The sequence below is a fragment of the Oncorhynchus clarkii genome, chromosome 19 (assembly GCF_045791955.1).
Source record: "Oncorhynchus clarkii lewisi isolate Uvic-CL-2024 chromosome 19, UVic_Ocla_1.0, whole genome shotgun sequence".
Classification (NCBI taxonomy): domain Eukaryota; kingdom Metazoa; phylum Chordata; class Actinopteri; order Salmoniformes; family Salmonidae; genus Oncorhynchus; species Oncorhynchus clarkii.
The window spans coordinates 65,084,116-65,101,303 of NC_092165.1; the positions used below are offsets into that span (position 1 = coordinate 65,084,116).

The following is a 17,188-nucleotide window of genomic DNA, read 5'->3' on the forward strand; positions in this document are numbered from 1 at the left end:
CTGGCTGACAGTACTACTCTACTAGACAGGCTGACAGTACTACTCTACTAGACAGGCTGACAGTACTACTCTACTAGACTGGCTGACTGACAGTACTACTCTACTAGACTGGCTGACTGACAGTACTACTCTACTAGACAGACTGACAGTACTACTCTACTAGACTGGCTGACTGACAGTACTACTCTACTAGACTGGCTGACTGACAGTACTACTCTACTAGACAGACTGACAGTACTACTCTACTATACAGACTGGCTGACAGTACTACTCTACTAGACAGGCTGACAGTACTACTCTACTAGACAGGCTGACAGTACTACTCTACTAGACTGGCTGACTGACAGTACTACTCTACTAGACTGGCTGACTGACAGTACTACTCTACATGACTGACTGACAGTACTACTCTACTAGACAGGCTGACAGTACTACTCTACTAGACAGACTGACAGTACTACTCTACTAGACAGACTGACAGTACTACTCTACTATACAGACTGGCTGACAGTACTACTCTACTAGACAGGCTGACAGTACTACTCTACCATACTGACATTACTACTAAATTGCGTGTCACCTGGTTCTGTTGCAGGCTCGTAACCTGACCTACATGGTGACGCGGAGGGAGAAGATAAAGAGGACTCTGTGGAGGATCCAGGAACAGATCTTTACTCATCAGGCCGAGCTGCTGGACCATGAGATCATCAACGGTATGTCACGGGTAGGATTAGGCTGGTTGTCACGGGTAGGATTAGGCTGGTTGTCACGGGTAGGATTAGGATGGTAGTAACGGGTATGGGTTAGGCTGGTTGTCACGGGTAGGATTAGGCTGGTTGTCACGGGTAGGATTAGGCTGGTTGTCACGGGTAGGATTAGGGTGGTTGTCGTGGATAGGATTAGGCTGGTAGTCGTGGTTAGGATTAGGCTGGTTGTCACGGGTAGGCTAAGGCTGGTTGTCGTGGTTAGGATAAGGCTGGTTGTCGTGGGTAGGATTAGGCTGGTAGTCGTGGTTAGGATTAGGCTGGTAGTAATGGTTAGGATTAGATTCTAAATGTGGTGGATGTCCTGTTCTGATTCTAAAGGGGATGGATGTTCTGATTCTAAATGGGATGGGTGTTCTGATTCTAAATGAGATGGATGTTCTGATTCTAAATGGGATGGGATGAGTGTCCTGTTCTGATTCTAAATGGGATGGGTGTCCTGTTCTGATTCTATATGGGATGGATGTCCTATTCTGATTCTAAATGGGGTGGATGTTCTGTTCTGATTCTAAATGGGATGGGTGTCCTGTTCTGATTCTAAATGGGATGGGTGTCCTGTTCTGGTTCTAAATGGGATGTGGTGGAGGTCCTGTTCTGGTTCTTAAAGGGATGTGGTGGAGGTCCTGTTCTGGTTCTAAATGGGATGGGGTGGAGGTCCTGTTCTGGTTCTAAATGGGATGGGGTGGGTGTCCTATTTTGATTCTAAATGGGATGGGATGGGTGTCCTGTTCTGATTCTAAATGGGATGGGTGTCCTGTTCTGATTCTAAATGGGATGGGTGTCCTGTTCTGATTCTAAATGGGATGGGTGTCCTGTTCTGATTCTAAATGGGATGGGTGTTCTGTTCTGATTCTAAATGGGATGGGTGTCCTGTTCTGATTCTAAATGGGATGGGTGTCCTGTTCTGATTCTAAATGGGATGGGTGTCCTGTTCTGATTCTAAATGGGATGGGATGGGTGTTCTGATTCTAAATGGGGTGGATGTCCTGTTCTGATTCTAAATGGGGTGGATGTCCTGATTCTAAATGGGGTGGATGTCCTGATTCTAAATGGGGTGGATGTCCTGATTCTAAATGGGATGGAAGTCCTGTTCTGGTTCTAAATGGGATGGGTGTCCTGTTCTGATTCTAAATTGGATGGATGTTCTGATTCTAAATGGGGTGGATGTCCTGTTCTGATTATAAATGGGATGGATGTTCTGTTCTGATTCTAAATGGGGTGGATGTCCTGTTCTGATTCTAAATGGGGTGGATGTCCTGTTCTGATTCTAAATGGGGTGGAGGTCCTGTTCTGGTTCTAAATGGGATGGGGTGGATGTCCTGTTTTGGTTCTAAATGGGATGGATGTCCTGTTCTGATTCTAAATGGGATGGGGTGGAGGTCCTGTTCTGGTTCTAAATGGGATGGGGTGGGTGTCCTGTTTTGATTCTAAATGGGATGGGGTGGGTGTCCTGTTCTGATTCTAAATGGGATGGGGTGGGTGTCCTGTTCTGATTCTAAATGGGATGGGTGTCCTGTTCTGATTCTAAATGGGATGGGGTGGGTGTCCTGTTCTGATTCTAAATGGGATGGGATGGGTGTCCTGTTCTGATTCTAAATGGGATGGGATGGGTGTCCTGTTCTGATTCTAAATGGAATGGGATGGGTGTCCTGTTCTGATTCTAAATGGAATGGGATGGGTGTCCTGTTCTAATTCTAAATGGGATGGGTGTCCTGTTCTGATTCTAAATGGGATGGGTGTCCTGTTCTGATTCTAAATGGGATGGGTGTCCTGTTCTGATTCTAAATGGGATGGGTGTCCTGTTCTGATTCTAAATGGGATGGGTGTCCTGTTCTGATTCTAAATGGGATGGGTGTCCTGTTCTGATTCTAAATGGGATGGGTGTCCTGTTCTGATTCTAAATGGGATGGGATGGGTGTTCTGATTCTAAATGGGGTGGATGTCCTGTTCTGATTCTAAATGGGGTGGGTGTCCTGATTCTAAATGGGGTGGATGTCCTGATTCTAAATGGGATGGATGTCCTGATTCTAAATGGGATGGATGTCCTGATTCTAAATAGGATGGATGTCCTGTTCTGGTTCTAAATGGGATGGGTGTCCTGTTCTGATTCTAAATGGGATGGATGTTCTGATTCTAAATGGGGTGGATGTCCTGTTCTGATTCTAAATGGGATGGGATGTTCTGTTCTGATTCTAAATGGGATGGATGTTCTGTTCTGATTCTAAATGGGGTGGATGTCCTGTTCTGATTCTAAATGGGGTGGAGGTCCTGTTCTGGTTCTAAATGGGATGGGGTGGATGTCCTGTTCTGGTTCTAAATGGGATGGATGTCCTGTTCTGATTCTAAATGGGATGGGGTGGATGTCCTGTTCTGATTCTCAATGGGATGGGGTGGATGGCCTTTTCTGATTCTAAATGGGATGGGGTGAGTGTCCTGTTCTGATTCTAAATGAGATGGGGTGGATGTCCTTTTCTGATTCTAAATGGGATGGGGTGGGTGTCCTGTTCTGATTCTAAATGAGATGGGGTGGGTGTCCTGTTCTGATTCTAAATGTGATGGGATGGGTGTCCTGTTCTGATTCTAAATGGGATGGGATGGGTGTCCTAATTCTAAATTGGATGGATGTTCTGTTCTGATTCTAAATGGGATGGATGTTCTGTTCTGATTCTAAATGGAATGGATGTTCTGTTCTGATTCTAAATGGGATGGATGTTCTGTTCTGATTCTAAATGGGGTGGATGTCCTGTTCTGATTCTAAAAGGGATGGGGTGGGTGTCCTGTTCTGATTCTAAATGGGATGGGGTGGGTGTCCTGTTCTGATTCTAAATGGGATGGGGTGGGTGTCCTGTTCTGATTCTAAATGGGATGGGGTGGGTGTCCTGTTCTGATTCTAAATGGGATGGGATGGGTGTCCTGTTCTGATTCTAAATGGGATGGGTGTCCTGTTCTGATTCTAAATGGGATGGGTGTCCTGTTCTGATTCTAAATGGGATGGGTGTCCTGTTCTGATTCTAAACGGGGTGGGTGTCTTGTTCTGATTCTAAACGGGGTGGATGTCTTGTTCTGATTCTAAATGGGATGGGTGTCCTGTTCTGATTCTAAATGGGATGGGTGTCCTGTTCTGATTCTAAATGGGATGGGTGTCCTGTTCTGATTCTAAATGGGATGGGTGTCCTGTGTCTGATTCTAAATGGGATTCTAAATGGGATGGGTGTCCTGTTCTGGTTCTAAATGGGATGTGGTGGAGGTCCTGTTCTGGTTCTAAATGGGATGGGGTGGAGGTCCTGTTCTGGTTCTAAATGGGATGGGGTGGGTGTCCTGTTTTGATTCTAAATGGGATGGGGTGGGTGTCTTGTTCTGATTCTAAATGGGATGGGGTGGGTGTCCTGTTCTGATTCTAAATGGGATGGGTGTCCTGTTTTGATTCTAAATGGGATGGGGTGGGTGTCCTGTTCTGATTCTAAATGGGATGGGGTGGGTGTCCTGTTCTGATTCTAAATGGGATGGGATGGGTGTCCTGTTCTGATTCTAAATGGGATGGGATGGGTGTCCTGTTCTGATTCTAAATGGGATGGGTGTCCTGTTCTGATTCTAAATGGGATGGGTGTCCTGTTCTGATTCTAAATGGGATGGGTGTCCTGTTCTGATTCTAAATGGGATGGGTGTCCTGTTCTGATTCTAAGTGGGATGGGATGGGTGTTCTGATTCTAAATGGGGTGGATGTCCTGTTCTGATTCTAAATGGGGTGGATGTCCTGATTCTAAATGGGATGGATGTCCTGATTCTAAATGGGATGGATGTCCTGTTCTGGTTCTAAATGGGATGGGTGTCCTGTTCTGATTCTAAATTGGATGGATGTTCTGATTCTAAATGGGGTGGATGTCCTGTTCTGATTCTAAATGGGATGGATGTTCTGTTCTGATTCTAAATGGGATGGATGTTCTGTTCTGATTCTAAATGGGGTGGATGTCCTGTTCTGATTCTAAATGGGGTGGAGGTCCTGTTCTGGTTCTAAATGGGATGGGGTGGATGTCCTGTTCTGGTTCTAAATGGGATGGATGTCCTGTTCTGATTCTAAATGGGATGGGGTGGATGTCCTGTTCTGATTCTAAATGGGATGGGGTGGATGTCCTTTTCTGATTCTAAATGGGATGGGTGGGTGTCCTGTTCTGATTCTAAATGAGATGGGGTGGATGTCCTTTTCTGATTCTAAATGGGATGGGGTGGGTGTCCTGTTCTGATTCTAAATGGGATGGATGTCCTGTTCTGGTTCTAAATGGGAAGTGGTGGAGGTCCTGTTCTGGTTCTTAAAAGGATGTGGTGGAGATCCTGTTCTGGTTCAAAATGGGATGGGGTGGAGGTCCTGTTCTGGTTCTAAATGGGATGGGGTGGGTGTCCTGTTTTGATTCTAAATGGGATGGGGTGGGTGTCCTGTTCTGATTCTAAATGGGATGGGTGTCCTGTTCTGATTCTAAATGGGATGGGATGGGTGTTCTGATTCTAAATGGGGTGGATGTCCTGTTCTGATTCTAAATGGGGTGGGTGTCCTGATTCTAAATGGGGTGGATGTCCTGATTCTAAATGGGATGGATGTCCTGGATGGATGTCCTGTTCTGGTTCTAAATGGGAAAGGTCCTGTTCTGGTTCTTAAAAGGATGGGATCCTGTCCTGTTCCTGTTCTGGTTCTAAATGGGATGGGGTTCTAAATGGGATGGGGTGGGTGTCCTGTTCTGATTCTAAATGGGATGGGTGTCCTGTTCTGATTCTAAATGGGATGGGATGGGTGTTCTGATTCTAAATGGGGTGGATGTCCTGTTCTGATTCTAAATGGGGTGGGTGTCCTGATTCTAAATGGGGTGGATGTCCTGATTCTAAATGGGATGGATGTCCTGATTCTAAATAGGATGGATGTCCTGTTCTGGTTCTAAATGGGATGGGTGTCCTGTTCTGATTCTAAATGGGATGGATGTTCTGATTCTAAATGGGGTGGATGTCCTGTTCTGTTTCTAAATGGGATGGGATGTTCTGTTCTGATTCTAAATGGGATGGATGTTCTGTTCTGATTCTAAATGGGGTGGATGTCCTGTTCTGATTCTAAATGGGGTGGAGGTCCTGTTCTGGTTCTAAATGGGATGGGGTGGATGTCCTGTTCTGGTTCTAAATGGGATGGATGTCCTGTTCTGATTCTAAATGGGATGGGGTGGATGTCCTGTTCTGATTCTAAATGGGATGGGGTGGATGTCCTTTTCTGATTCTAAATGGGATGGGGTGAGTGTCCTGTTCTGATTCTAAATGGGATGGGGTGGGTGTCCTGTTCTGATTCTAAATGGGATGGGGTGGGTGTCCTGTTCTGATTCTAAATGGGATGGGTGTCCTGTTCTGATTCTAAATGGGATGGGTGTCCTGTTCTGATTCTAAATGGGATGGGTGTCCTGTTCTGATTCTAAACGGGGTGGGTGTCTTGTTCTGATTCTAAACGGTGTGGATGTCTTGTTCTGATTCTAAACGGGATGGATGTCCTGTTCTGATTCTAAACGGGATGGATGTCCTGTTCTGATTCTAAACGGGATGGATGTCCTGTTCTGATTCTAAACGGAATGGATGTCCTGTTCTGATTCTAAACGGGATGGATGTCCTGTTCTGATTCTAAACGGGATGGGTGTCCTGTTCCTAAACGGGATGGGTGTCCTGTTCTGATTCTAAACGGGATGGGTGTCCTGTTCTTATTCTAAACGGGATGGGTGTCCTGTTCTGATTCTAAATGGGATGGGGTGGATGTCCTGTTCTGATTCTAAATGGGATGGGGTGGATGTCCTGTTCTGATTCTAAATGGGATGGGGTGGATGTCCTTTTCTGATTCTAAATGGGATGGGGTGGGTGTCCTGTTCTGATTCTAAATGGGATGGGGTGGGTGTCCTGTTCTGATTCTAAATGGGATTGGTGTCCTGTTCTGATTCTAAATGGGATGGGTGTCCTGTTCTGGTTCTAAATGGGATGTGGTGGAGGTCCTGTTCTGGTTCTTAAAGGGATGTGGTGGAGGTCCTGTTCTGGTTCTAAATGGGATGGGGTGGGTGTCCTGTTTTGATTCTAAATGGGATGGGGTGGGTGTCCTGTTCTGATTCTAAATGGGATGGGGTGGGTGTCCTGTTCTGATTCTAAATGGGATGGATGTCCTGTTCTGATTCTAAATGGGATGGGTGTCCTGTTCTGATTCTAAATGGGATGGGTGTCCTGTTCTGATTCTAAATGGGATGGGTGTCCTGTTCTGATTCTAAATGGGATGGGTGTCCTGTTCTGATTCTAAATGGGATGGGTGTCCTGTTCTGATTCTAAATGGGATGGGTGTCCTGTTCTGATTCTAAATGGGATGGGTGTCCTGTTCTGATTCTAAATGGGATGGGTGTCCTGTTCTGATTCTAAATGGGATGGGTGTCCTGTTCTGATTCTAAATGGGATGGGTGTCCTGTTCTGATTCTAAATGGGATGGGTGTCCTGTTCTGATTCTAAATGGGATGGGATGGGTGTTCTGATTCTAAATGGGGTGGATGTCCTGTTCTGATTCTAAATGGGGTGGATGTCCTGTTCTGATTCTAAATGGGGTGGGTGTCCTGATTCTAAATGGGGTGGATGTCCTGATTCTAAATGGGATGGATGTCCTGATTCTAAATAGGATGGATGTCCTGTTCTGGTTCTAAATGGGATGGGTGTCCTGTTCTGATTCTAAATGGGATGGATGTCCTGTTCTGATTCTAAATGGGATGGATGTTCTGTTCTGATTCTAAATGGGGTGGATGTCCTGTTCTGATTCTAAATGGGGTGGAGGTCCTGTTCTGATTCTAAATGGGATGGGGTGGATGTCCTGTTCTGATTCTAAATGGGATGGGGTGGATGTCCTGTTCTGATTCTAAATGGGATGGGGTGGATGTCCTTTTCTGATTCTAAATGAGATGGGGTGGGTGTCCTGTTCTGATTCTAAATGGGATGGGTGTCCTGTTCTGATTCTAAACGGGATGGATGTCCTGTTCTGATTCTAAACGGGATGGGTGTCCTGTTCTGATTCTAAACGGGATGGGTGTCCTGTTCTTATTCTAAACGGGATGGGTGTCCTGTTCTGATTCTAAATGGGATGGGGTGGATGTCCTGTTCTGATTCTAAATGGGATGGGGTGGATGTCCTTTTCTGATTCTAAATGGGATGGGGTGGGTGTCCTGTTCTGATTCTAAATGGGATGGGGTGGGTGTCCTGTTCTGATTCTAAATGGGATTGGTGTCCTGTTCTGATTCTAAATGGGATGGGTGTCCTGTTCTGGTTCTAAATGGGATGTGGTGGAGGTCCTGTTCTGGTTCTTAAAGGGATGTGGTGGAGGTCCTGTTCTGGTTCTAAATGGGATGGGGTGGGTGTCCTGTTTTGATTCTAAATGGGATGGGGTGGGTGTCCTGTTCTGATTCTAAATGGGATGGGGTGGGTGTCCTGTTCTGATTCTAAATGGGATGGATGTCCTGTTCTGATTCTAAATGGGATGGGTGTCCTGTTCTGATTCTAAATGGGATGGGTGTCCTGTTCTGATTCTAAATGGGATGGGTGTCCTGTTCTGATTCTAAATGGGATGGGTGTCCTGTTCTGATTCTAAATGGGATGGGTGTCCTGTTCTGATTCTAAATGGGATGGGTGTCCTGTTCTGATTCTAAATGGGATGGGTGTCCTGTTCTGATTCTAAATGGGATGGGTGTCCTGTTCTGATTCTAAATGGGATGGGTGTCCTGTTCTGATTCTAAATGGGATGGGTGTCCTGTTCTGATTCTAAATGGGGTGGGATGGGTGTTCTGATTCTAAATGGGGTGGATGTCCTGTTCTGATTCTAAATGGGGTGGATGTCCTGTTCTGATTCTAAATGGGGTGGGTGTCCTGATTCTAAATGGGGTGGATGTCCTGATTCTAAATGGGATGGATGTCCTGATTCTAAATAGGATGGATGTCCTGTTCTGGTTCTAAATGGGATGGGTGTCCTGTTCTGATTCTAAATGGGATGGATGTCCTGTTCTGATTCTAAATGGGATGGATGTTCTGTTCTGATTCTAAATGGGGTGGATGTCCTGTTCTGATTCTAAATGGGGTGGAGGTCCTGTTCTGATTCTAAATGGGATGGGGTGGATGTCCTGTTCTGATTCTAAATGGGATGGGGTGGATGTCCTGTTCTGGTTCTAAATGCGATGGATGTCCTGTTCTGATTCTAAATGGGATGGGGTGGATGTCCTGTTCTGATTCTAAATGGGATGGGGTGGATGTCCTGTTCTGATTCTAAATGGCATGGGGTGGATGTCCTTTTCTGATTCTAAATGGGATGGGGTGGGTGTCCTGTTCTGATTCTAAATGAGATGGGGTGGATGTCCTTTTCTGATTCTAAATGAGATGGGGTGGGTGTCCTGTTCTGATTCTAAATGGGATGGGGTGGGTGTCCTGTTCTGATTCTAAATGTGATGGGATGGGTGTCCTGTTCTGATTCTAAATGGGATGGGTGTCCTGTTCTGATTCTAATGGGATGGGATGGGTGTCCTGTTCTGATTCTAAATGGGATGGGATGGGTGTCCTAATTCTTAATTGGATGGATGTTCTGTTCTGATTCTAAATGGGATGGATGTTCTGTTCTGATTCTAAATGGAATGGATGTTATGTTCTGATTCTAAATGGGATGGATGTTCTGTTCTGATTCTAAATGGGGTGGATGTCCTGTTCTGATTCTAAATGGGGTGGGTGTCCTGTTCTGATTCTAAAAGGGATGGGGTGGGTGTCCTGTTCTGATTCTAAATGGGATGGGGTGGGTGTCCTGTTCTGATTCTAAATGGGATGGGGTGGGTGTCCTGTTCTGATTCTAAATGGGATGGGTGTCCTGTTCTGATTCTAAATGGGATGGGTGTCCTGTTCTGATTTTAAATGGGGTGGGTGTCTTGTTCTGATTCTAAACGGGGTGGATGTCTTGTTCTGATTCTAAACGGGATGGATGTCCTGTTCTGATTCTAAACGGGATGGATGTCCTGTTCTGATTCTAAACGGGATGGATGTCCTGTTCTGATTCTAAACGGAATGGATGTCCTGTTGTGATTCTAAACGGGATGGATGTCCTGTTCTGATTCTAAACGGGATGGATGTCCTGTTCTGATTCTCAACGGGATGGGTGTTCTGATCTGATTCTAAACGGGATGGGTGTCCTTTTCTGATTCTAAATGGGATGGGGTGGATGTCCTGTTCTGATTCTAAATGGGATGGGGTGGATGTCCTGTTCTGATTCTAAATGGGATGGGGTGGATGTCCTTTTCTGATTCTAAATGGGATGGGGTGGGTGTCCTGTTCTGATTCTAAATGGGATGGGGTGGGTGTCCTGTTCTGATTCTAAATGGGATGGGTGTCCTGTTCTGATTCTAAATGGGATGGGTGTCCTGTTCTGATTCTAAATGGGATGGGTGTCCTGTTCTGGTTCTAAATGGGATGTGGTGGAGGTCCTGTTCTGGTTCTTAAAGGGATGTGGTGGAGGTCCTGTTCTGGTTCTAAATGGAATGGGGTGGAGGTCCTGTTCTGGTTCTAAATGGGATGGGGTGGGTGTCCTGTTTTGATTCTAAATGGGATGGGGTGGGTGTCCTGTTCTTATTCTAAATGGGATGGGGTGGGTGTCCTGTTCTGATTCTAAATGGGATGGGTGTCCTGTTCTGATTCTAAATGGGATGGGATGGGGTGGGTGTCCTGTTCTGATTCTAAATGGGATGGGATGGGTGTCCTGTTCTGATTCTAAATGGGATGGGTGTCCTGTTCTGATTCTAAATGGGATGGGTGTCCTGTTCTGATTCTAAATGGGATGGGTGTCCTGTTCTGATTCTAAATGGGTTGGGTGTCCTGTTCTGATTCTAAATGGGATGGGTGTTCTGATTCTAAATGGGATGGGATGGGTGTTCTGATTCTAAATGGGGTGGATGTCCTGTTCTGATTCTAAATGGGGTGGATGTCCTGTTTCTAAATGGGGTGGATGTCCTGATTCTAAATGGGATGGATGTCCTGATTCTAAATGGGATGGATGTCCTGATTCTAAATAGGATGGATGTCCTGTTCTGGTTCTAAATGGGATGGGTGTCCTGTTCTGATTCTAAATGGGATGGATGTTCTGATTCTAAATGGGGTGGATGTCCTGTTCTGATTCTAAATGGCATGGATGTTCTGTTCTGATTCTAAATGGGATGGATGTTCTGTTCTGATTCTAAATGGGGTGGATGTCCTGTTCTGATTCTAAATGGGGTGGAGGTCCTGTTCTGGTTCTAAATGGGATGGGGTGGATGTCCTGTTCTGGTTCTAAATGGGGTGGATGTCCTGTTCTGATTCTAAATGGGATGGGGTGGATGTCCTGTTCTGATTCTAAATGGGATGGGGTGGATGTCCTTTTCTGATTCTAAATGGGATGGGGTGGGTGTCCTGTTCTGATTCTAAATGAGATGGGGTGGATGTCCTTTTCTGATTCTAAATGGGATGGGGTGGGTGTCCTGTTCTGATTCTAAATGAGATGGGGTGGGTGTCCTGTTCTGATTATAAATGGGATGGGGTGGGTGTCCTGTTCTGATTCTAAATGGGGTGGATGTCCTTATTCTAAATGGGATGGATGTCCTGATTCTAAATAGGATGGATGTCCTGTTCTGGTTCTAAATGGGATGGGTGTCCTGTTCTGATTCTAAATGGGATGGATGTTCTGATTCTAAATGGGGTGGATGTCCTGTTCTGATTCTAAATGGGATGGATGTTCTGTTCTGATTCTAAATGGGATGGATGTTCTGTTCTGATTCTAAATGGGGTGGATGTCCTGTTCTGATTCTAAATGGGGTGGAGGTCCTGTTCTGGTTCTAAATGGGATGGGGTGGATGTCCTGTTCTGGTTCTAAATGGGATGGATGTCCTGTTCTGATTCTAAATGGGATGGGGTGGATGTCCTGTTCTGATTCTAAATGGGATGGGGTGGATGTTCTTTTCTGATTCTAAATGGGATGGGGTGGGTGTCCTGTTCTGATTCTAAATGGGATGGGGTGAGTGTCCTGTTCTGATTCTAAATGGGATGGGGTGGGTGTCCTGTTCTGATTCTAAATGGGATGGGTGTCCTGTTCTGATTCTAAATGGGATGGGTGTCCTGTTCTGATTCTAAATGGGATGGGTGTCCTGTTCTGGTTCTAAATGGGATGTGGTGGAGGTCCTGTTCTGGTTCTTAAAGGGATGTGGTGGAGGTCCTGTTCTGGTTCTAAATGGAATGGGGTGGAGGTCCTGTTCTGGTTCTAAATGGGATGGGGTGGGTGTCCTGTTTTGATTCTAAATGGGATGGGGTGGGTGTCCTGTTCTTATTCTAAATGGGATGGGGTGGGTGTCCTGTTCTGATTCTAAATGGGATGGGTGTCCTGTTCTGATTCTAAATGGGATGGGATGGGGTGGGTGTCCTGTTCTGATTCTAAATGGGATGGGATGGGTGTCCTGTTCTGATTCTAAATGGGATGGGTGTCCTGTTCTGATTCTAAATGGGATGGGTGTCCTGTTCTGATTCTAAATGGGATGGGTGTCCTGTTCTGATTCTAAATGGGTTGGGTGTCCTGTTCTGATTCTAAATGGGATGGGTTTTCTGATTCTAAATGGGATGGGATGGGTGTTCTGATTCTAAATGGGGTGGATGTCCTGTTCTGATTCTAAATGGGGTGGATGTCCTGTTTCTAAATGGGGTGGATGTCCTGATTCTAAATGGGATGGATGTCCTGATTCTAAATGGGATGGATGTCCTGATTCTAAATAGGATGGATGTCCTGTTCTGGTTCTAAATGGGATGGGTGTCCTGTTCTGATTCTAAATGGGATGGATGTTCTGATTCTAAATGGGGTGGATGTCCTGTTCTGATTCTAAATGGCATGGATGTTCTGTTCTGATTCTAAATGGGATGGATGTTCTGTTCTGATTCTAAATGGGGTGGATGTCCTGTTCTGATTCTAAATGGGGTGGAGGTCCTGTTCTGGTTCTAAATGGGATGGGGTGGATGTCCTGTTCTGGTTCTAAATGGGGTGGATGTCCTGTTCTGATTCTAAATGGGATGGGGTGGATGTCCTGTTCTGATTCTAAATGGGATGGGGTGGATGTCCTTTTCTGATTCTAAATGGGATGGGGTGGGTGTCCTGTTCTGATTCTAAATGAGATGGGGTGGATGTCCTTTTCTGATTCTAAATGGGATGGGGTGGGTGTCCTGTTCTGATTCTAAATGAGATGGGGTGGGTGTCCTGTTCTGATTATAAATGGGATGGGGTGGGTGTCCTGTTCTGATTCTAAATGGGGTGGATGTCCTTATTCTAAATGGGATGGATGTCCTGATTCTAAATAGGATGGATGTCCTGTTCTGGTTCTAAATGGGATGGGTGTCCTGTTCTGATTCTAAATGGGATGGATGTTCTGATTCTAAATGGGGTGGATGTCCTGTTCTGATTCTAAATGGGATGGATGTTCTGTTCTGATTCTAAATGGGATGGATGTTCTGTTCTGATTCTAAATGGGGTGGATGTCCTGTTCTGATTCTAAATGGGGTGGAGGTCCTGTTCTGGTTCTAAATGGGATGGGGTGGATGTCCTGTTCTGGTTCTAAATGGGATGGATGTCCTGTTCTGATTCTAAATGGGATGGGGTGGATGTCCTGTTCTGATTCTAAATGGGATGGGGTGGATGTTCTTTTCTGATTCTAAATGGGATGGGGTGGGTGTCCTGTTCTGATTCTAAATGGGATGGGGTGAGTGTCCTGTTCTGATTCTAAATGGGATGGGGTGGGTGTCCTGTTCTGATTCTAAATGGGATGGGATGGGTGTCCTGTTCTGATTCTAAATGGGATGGGTGTCCTGTTCTGATTCTAAATGGGATGGGATGGGTGTCCTGTTCTGATTCTAAATGGGATGGGATGGGTGTCCTAATTCTAAATTGGATGGATGTTCTGTTCTGATTCTAAATGGGATGGATGTTCTGTTCTGATTCTAAATGGAATGGATGTTCTGTTCTGATTCTAAATGGGATGGATGTTCTGTTCTGATTCTAAATGGGGTGGATGTCCTGTTCTGATTCTAAATGGGGTGGGTGTCCTGTTCTGATTCTAAATGGGATGGGGTGGGTGTCCTGTTCTGATTCTAAATGGGATGGGGTGGGTGTCTTGTTCTGATTCTAAACGGAATGGATGTCCTGTTCTGATTCTAAACGGGATGGATGTCCTGTTCTGATTCTAAACGGAATGGATGTCCTGTTCTGATTCTAAACGGGATGGATGTCCTGTTCTGATTCTAAACGGGATGGATGTTCTGATTCTAAACGGGATGGGTGTTCTGATTCTAAACGGGATGGGTGTTCTGATTCTAAACGGGATGGGTGTCCTGTTCTGATTCTAAACGGGATGGGTGTCCTGTTCTGATTCTAAATGGGATGGGGTGGATTTCCTGTTCTGATTCTAAATGGGATGTTGTGGATGTCCTGTTCTGATTCTAAATGGGATGGGGTGGATGTCCTTTTCTGATTCTAAATGGGATGGGGTGGGTGTCCTGTTCTGATTCTAAATGGGATGGGTGTCCTGTTCTGATTCTAAATGGGATGGGTGTCCTGTTCTGATTCTAAATGGGATGGGTGTCCTGTTCTGATTCTAAATGGGATGGGTGTCCTGTTCTGGTTCTAAATGGGATGTGGTGGAGGTCCTGTTCTGGTTCTTAAAGTGATGTGGTGGAGGTCCTTTTCTGGTTCTAAATGGGATGGGGTGGAGGTCCTGTTCTGGTTCTAAATGGGATGGGGTGGGTGTCCTGTTTTGATTCTAAATGGGATGGGGTGGGTGTCCTGTTCTGATTCTAAATGGGATGGGGTGGGTGTCCTGTTCTGATTCTAAATGGGATGGGGTGGGTGTCCTGTTCTGATTCTAAATGGGATGGGTGTCCTGTTCTGATTCTAAATGGGATGGGTGTCCTGTTCTGATTCTAAATGGGATGGGATGGGTGTTCTGATTCTAAATGGGGTGGATGTCCTGTTCTGAATCTAAATGGGGTGGATGTCCTGATTCTAAATGGGGTGGATGTCCTGATTCTAAATGGGGTGGATGTCCTGATTCTAAATGGGATTGATGTCCTGATTCTAAATGGGATGGATGTCCTGATTCTAAATAGGATGGATGTCCTGTTCTGGTTCTAAATGGGATGGGTGTCCTGTTCTGATTCTAAATGGGATGGATGTTCTGATTCTAAATCGGGTGGATGTCCTGTTCTGATTCTAAATGGGATGGATGTTCTGTTCTGATTCTAAATGGGATGGATGTTCTGTTCTGATTCTAAATGGGGTGGATGTCCTGTTCTGATTCTAAATGGGGTGGAGGTCCTGTTCTGGTTCTAAATGGGATGGGGTGGATGTCCTGTTCTGGTTCTAAATGGGATGGATGTCCTGTTCTGATTCTAAATGGGATGGGGTGGATGTCCTGTTCTGATTCTAAATGGGATGGGGTGGGTGTCCTGTTCTGATTCTAAATGGGATGGGTGTCCTGTTCTGATTCTAAATGGGATGGGTGTCCTGTTCTGATTCTAAATGGGATGGGTGTCCTGTTCTGGTTCTAAATGGGATGTGGTGGAGGTCCTGTTCTGGTTCTTAAAGTGATGTGGTGGAGGTCCTGTTCTGGTTCTAAATGGGATGGGGTGGAGGTCCTGTTCTGGTTCTAAATGGGATGGGGTGGGTGTCCTGTTTTGATTCTAAATGGGATGGGGTGGGTGTCCTGTTCTGATTCTAAATGGGATGGGGTGGGTGTCCTGTTCTGATTCTAAATGGGATGGGGTGGGTGTCCTGTTCTGATTCTAAATGGGATGGGGTGGGTGTCCTGTTCTGATTCTAAATGGGATGGGGTGGGTGTCCTGTTCTGATTCTAAATGGGATGGGTGTCCTGTTCTGATTCTAAATGGGATGGGTGTCCTGTTCTGATTCTAAATGGGATGGGATGGGGTGGGTGTCCTGTTCTGATTCTAAATGGGATGGGATGGGTGTCCTGTTCTGATTCTAAATGGGATGGGTGTCCTGTTCTGATTCTAAATGGGATGGGTGTCCTGTTCTGATTCTAAATGGGATGGGTGTCCTGTTCTGATTCTAAATGGGTTGGGTGTCCTGTTCTGATTCTAAATGGGATGGGTGTTCTGATTCTAAATGGGATGGGATGGGTGTTCTGATTCTAAATGGGGTGGATGTCCTGTTCTGATTCTAAATGGGGTGGATGTCCTGTTTCTAAATGGGGTGGATGTCCTGATTCTAAATGGGATGGATGTCCTGATTCTAAATGGGATGGATGTCCTGATTCTAAATAGGATGGATGTCCTGTTCTGGTTCTAAATGGGATGGGTGTCCTGTTCTGATTCTAAATGGGATGGATGTTCTGATTCTAAATGGGGTGGATGTCCTGTTCTGATTCTAAATGGCATGGATGTTCTGTTCTGATTCTAAATGGGATGGATGTTCTGTTCTGATTCTAAATGGGGTGGATGTCCTGTTCTGATTCTAAATGGGGTGGAGGTCCTGTTCTGGTTCTAAATGGGATGGGGTGGATGTCCTGTTCTGGTTCTAAATGGGGTGGATGTCCTGTTCTGATTCTAAATGGGATGGGGTGGATGTCCTGTTCTGATTCTAAATGGGATGGGGTGGATGTCCTTTTCTGATTCTAAATGGGATGGGGTGGGTGTCCTGTTCTGATTCTAAATGAGATGGGGTGGATGTCCTTTTCTGATTCTAAATGGGATGGGGTGGGTGTCCTGTTCTGATTCTAAATGAGATGGGGTGGGTGTCCTGTTCTGATTATAAATGGGATGGGGTGGGTGTCCTGTTCTGATTCTAAATGGGGTGGATGTCCTTATTCTAAATGGGATGGATGTCCTGATTCTAAATAGGATGGATGTCCTGTTCTGGTTCTAAATGGGATGGGTGTCCTGTTCTGATTCTAAATGGGATGGATGTTCTGATTCTAAATGGGGTGGATGTCCTGTTCTGATTCTAAATGGGATGGATGTTCTGTTCTGATTCTAAATGGGATGGATGTTCTGTTCTGATTCTAAATGGGGTGGATGTCCTGTTCTGATTCTAAATGGGGTGGAGGTCCTGTTCTGGTTCTAAATGGGATGGGGTGGATGTCCTGTTCTGGTTCTAAATGGGATGGATGTCCTGTTCTGATTCTAAATGGGATGGGGTGGATGTCCTGTTCTGATTCTAAATGGGATGGGGTGGATGTTCTTTTCTGATTCTAAATGGGATGGGGTGGGTGTCCTGTTCTGATTCTAAATGGGATGGGGTGAGTGTCCTGTTCTGATTCTAAATGGGATGGGGTGGGTGTCCTGTTCTGATTCTAAATGGGATGGGATGGGTGTCCTGTTCTGATTCTAAA

The 17,188-nt window shown here is 45.6% G+C and overlaps 1 protein-coding gene across 6 annotated transcripts in view; it reads left to right on the forward strand.

The window, feature by feature from the left end:
• The window catches only part of LOC139375487 (protein Jade-1-like), a 96,921-nt gene that overhangs the window by 61,862 nt on the left and 17,871 nt on the right, over positions 1-17,188 (forward strand). For all 6 annotated transcript variants that reach the window (XM_071117322.1, XM_071117320.1, XM_071117319.1 and 3 more), the window contains one exon: positions 596-713. In XM_071117322.1, the coding sequence (XP_070973423.1) occupies positions 596-713 (118 nt within the window). The remainder of the gene's footprint in view (positions 1-595; positions 714-17,188) is intronic.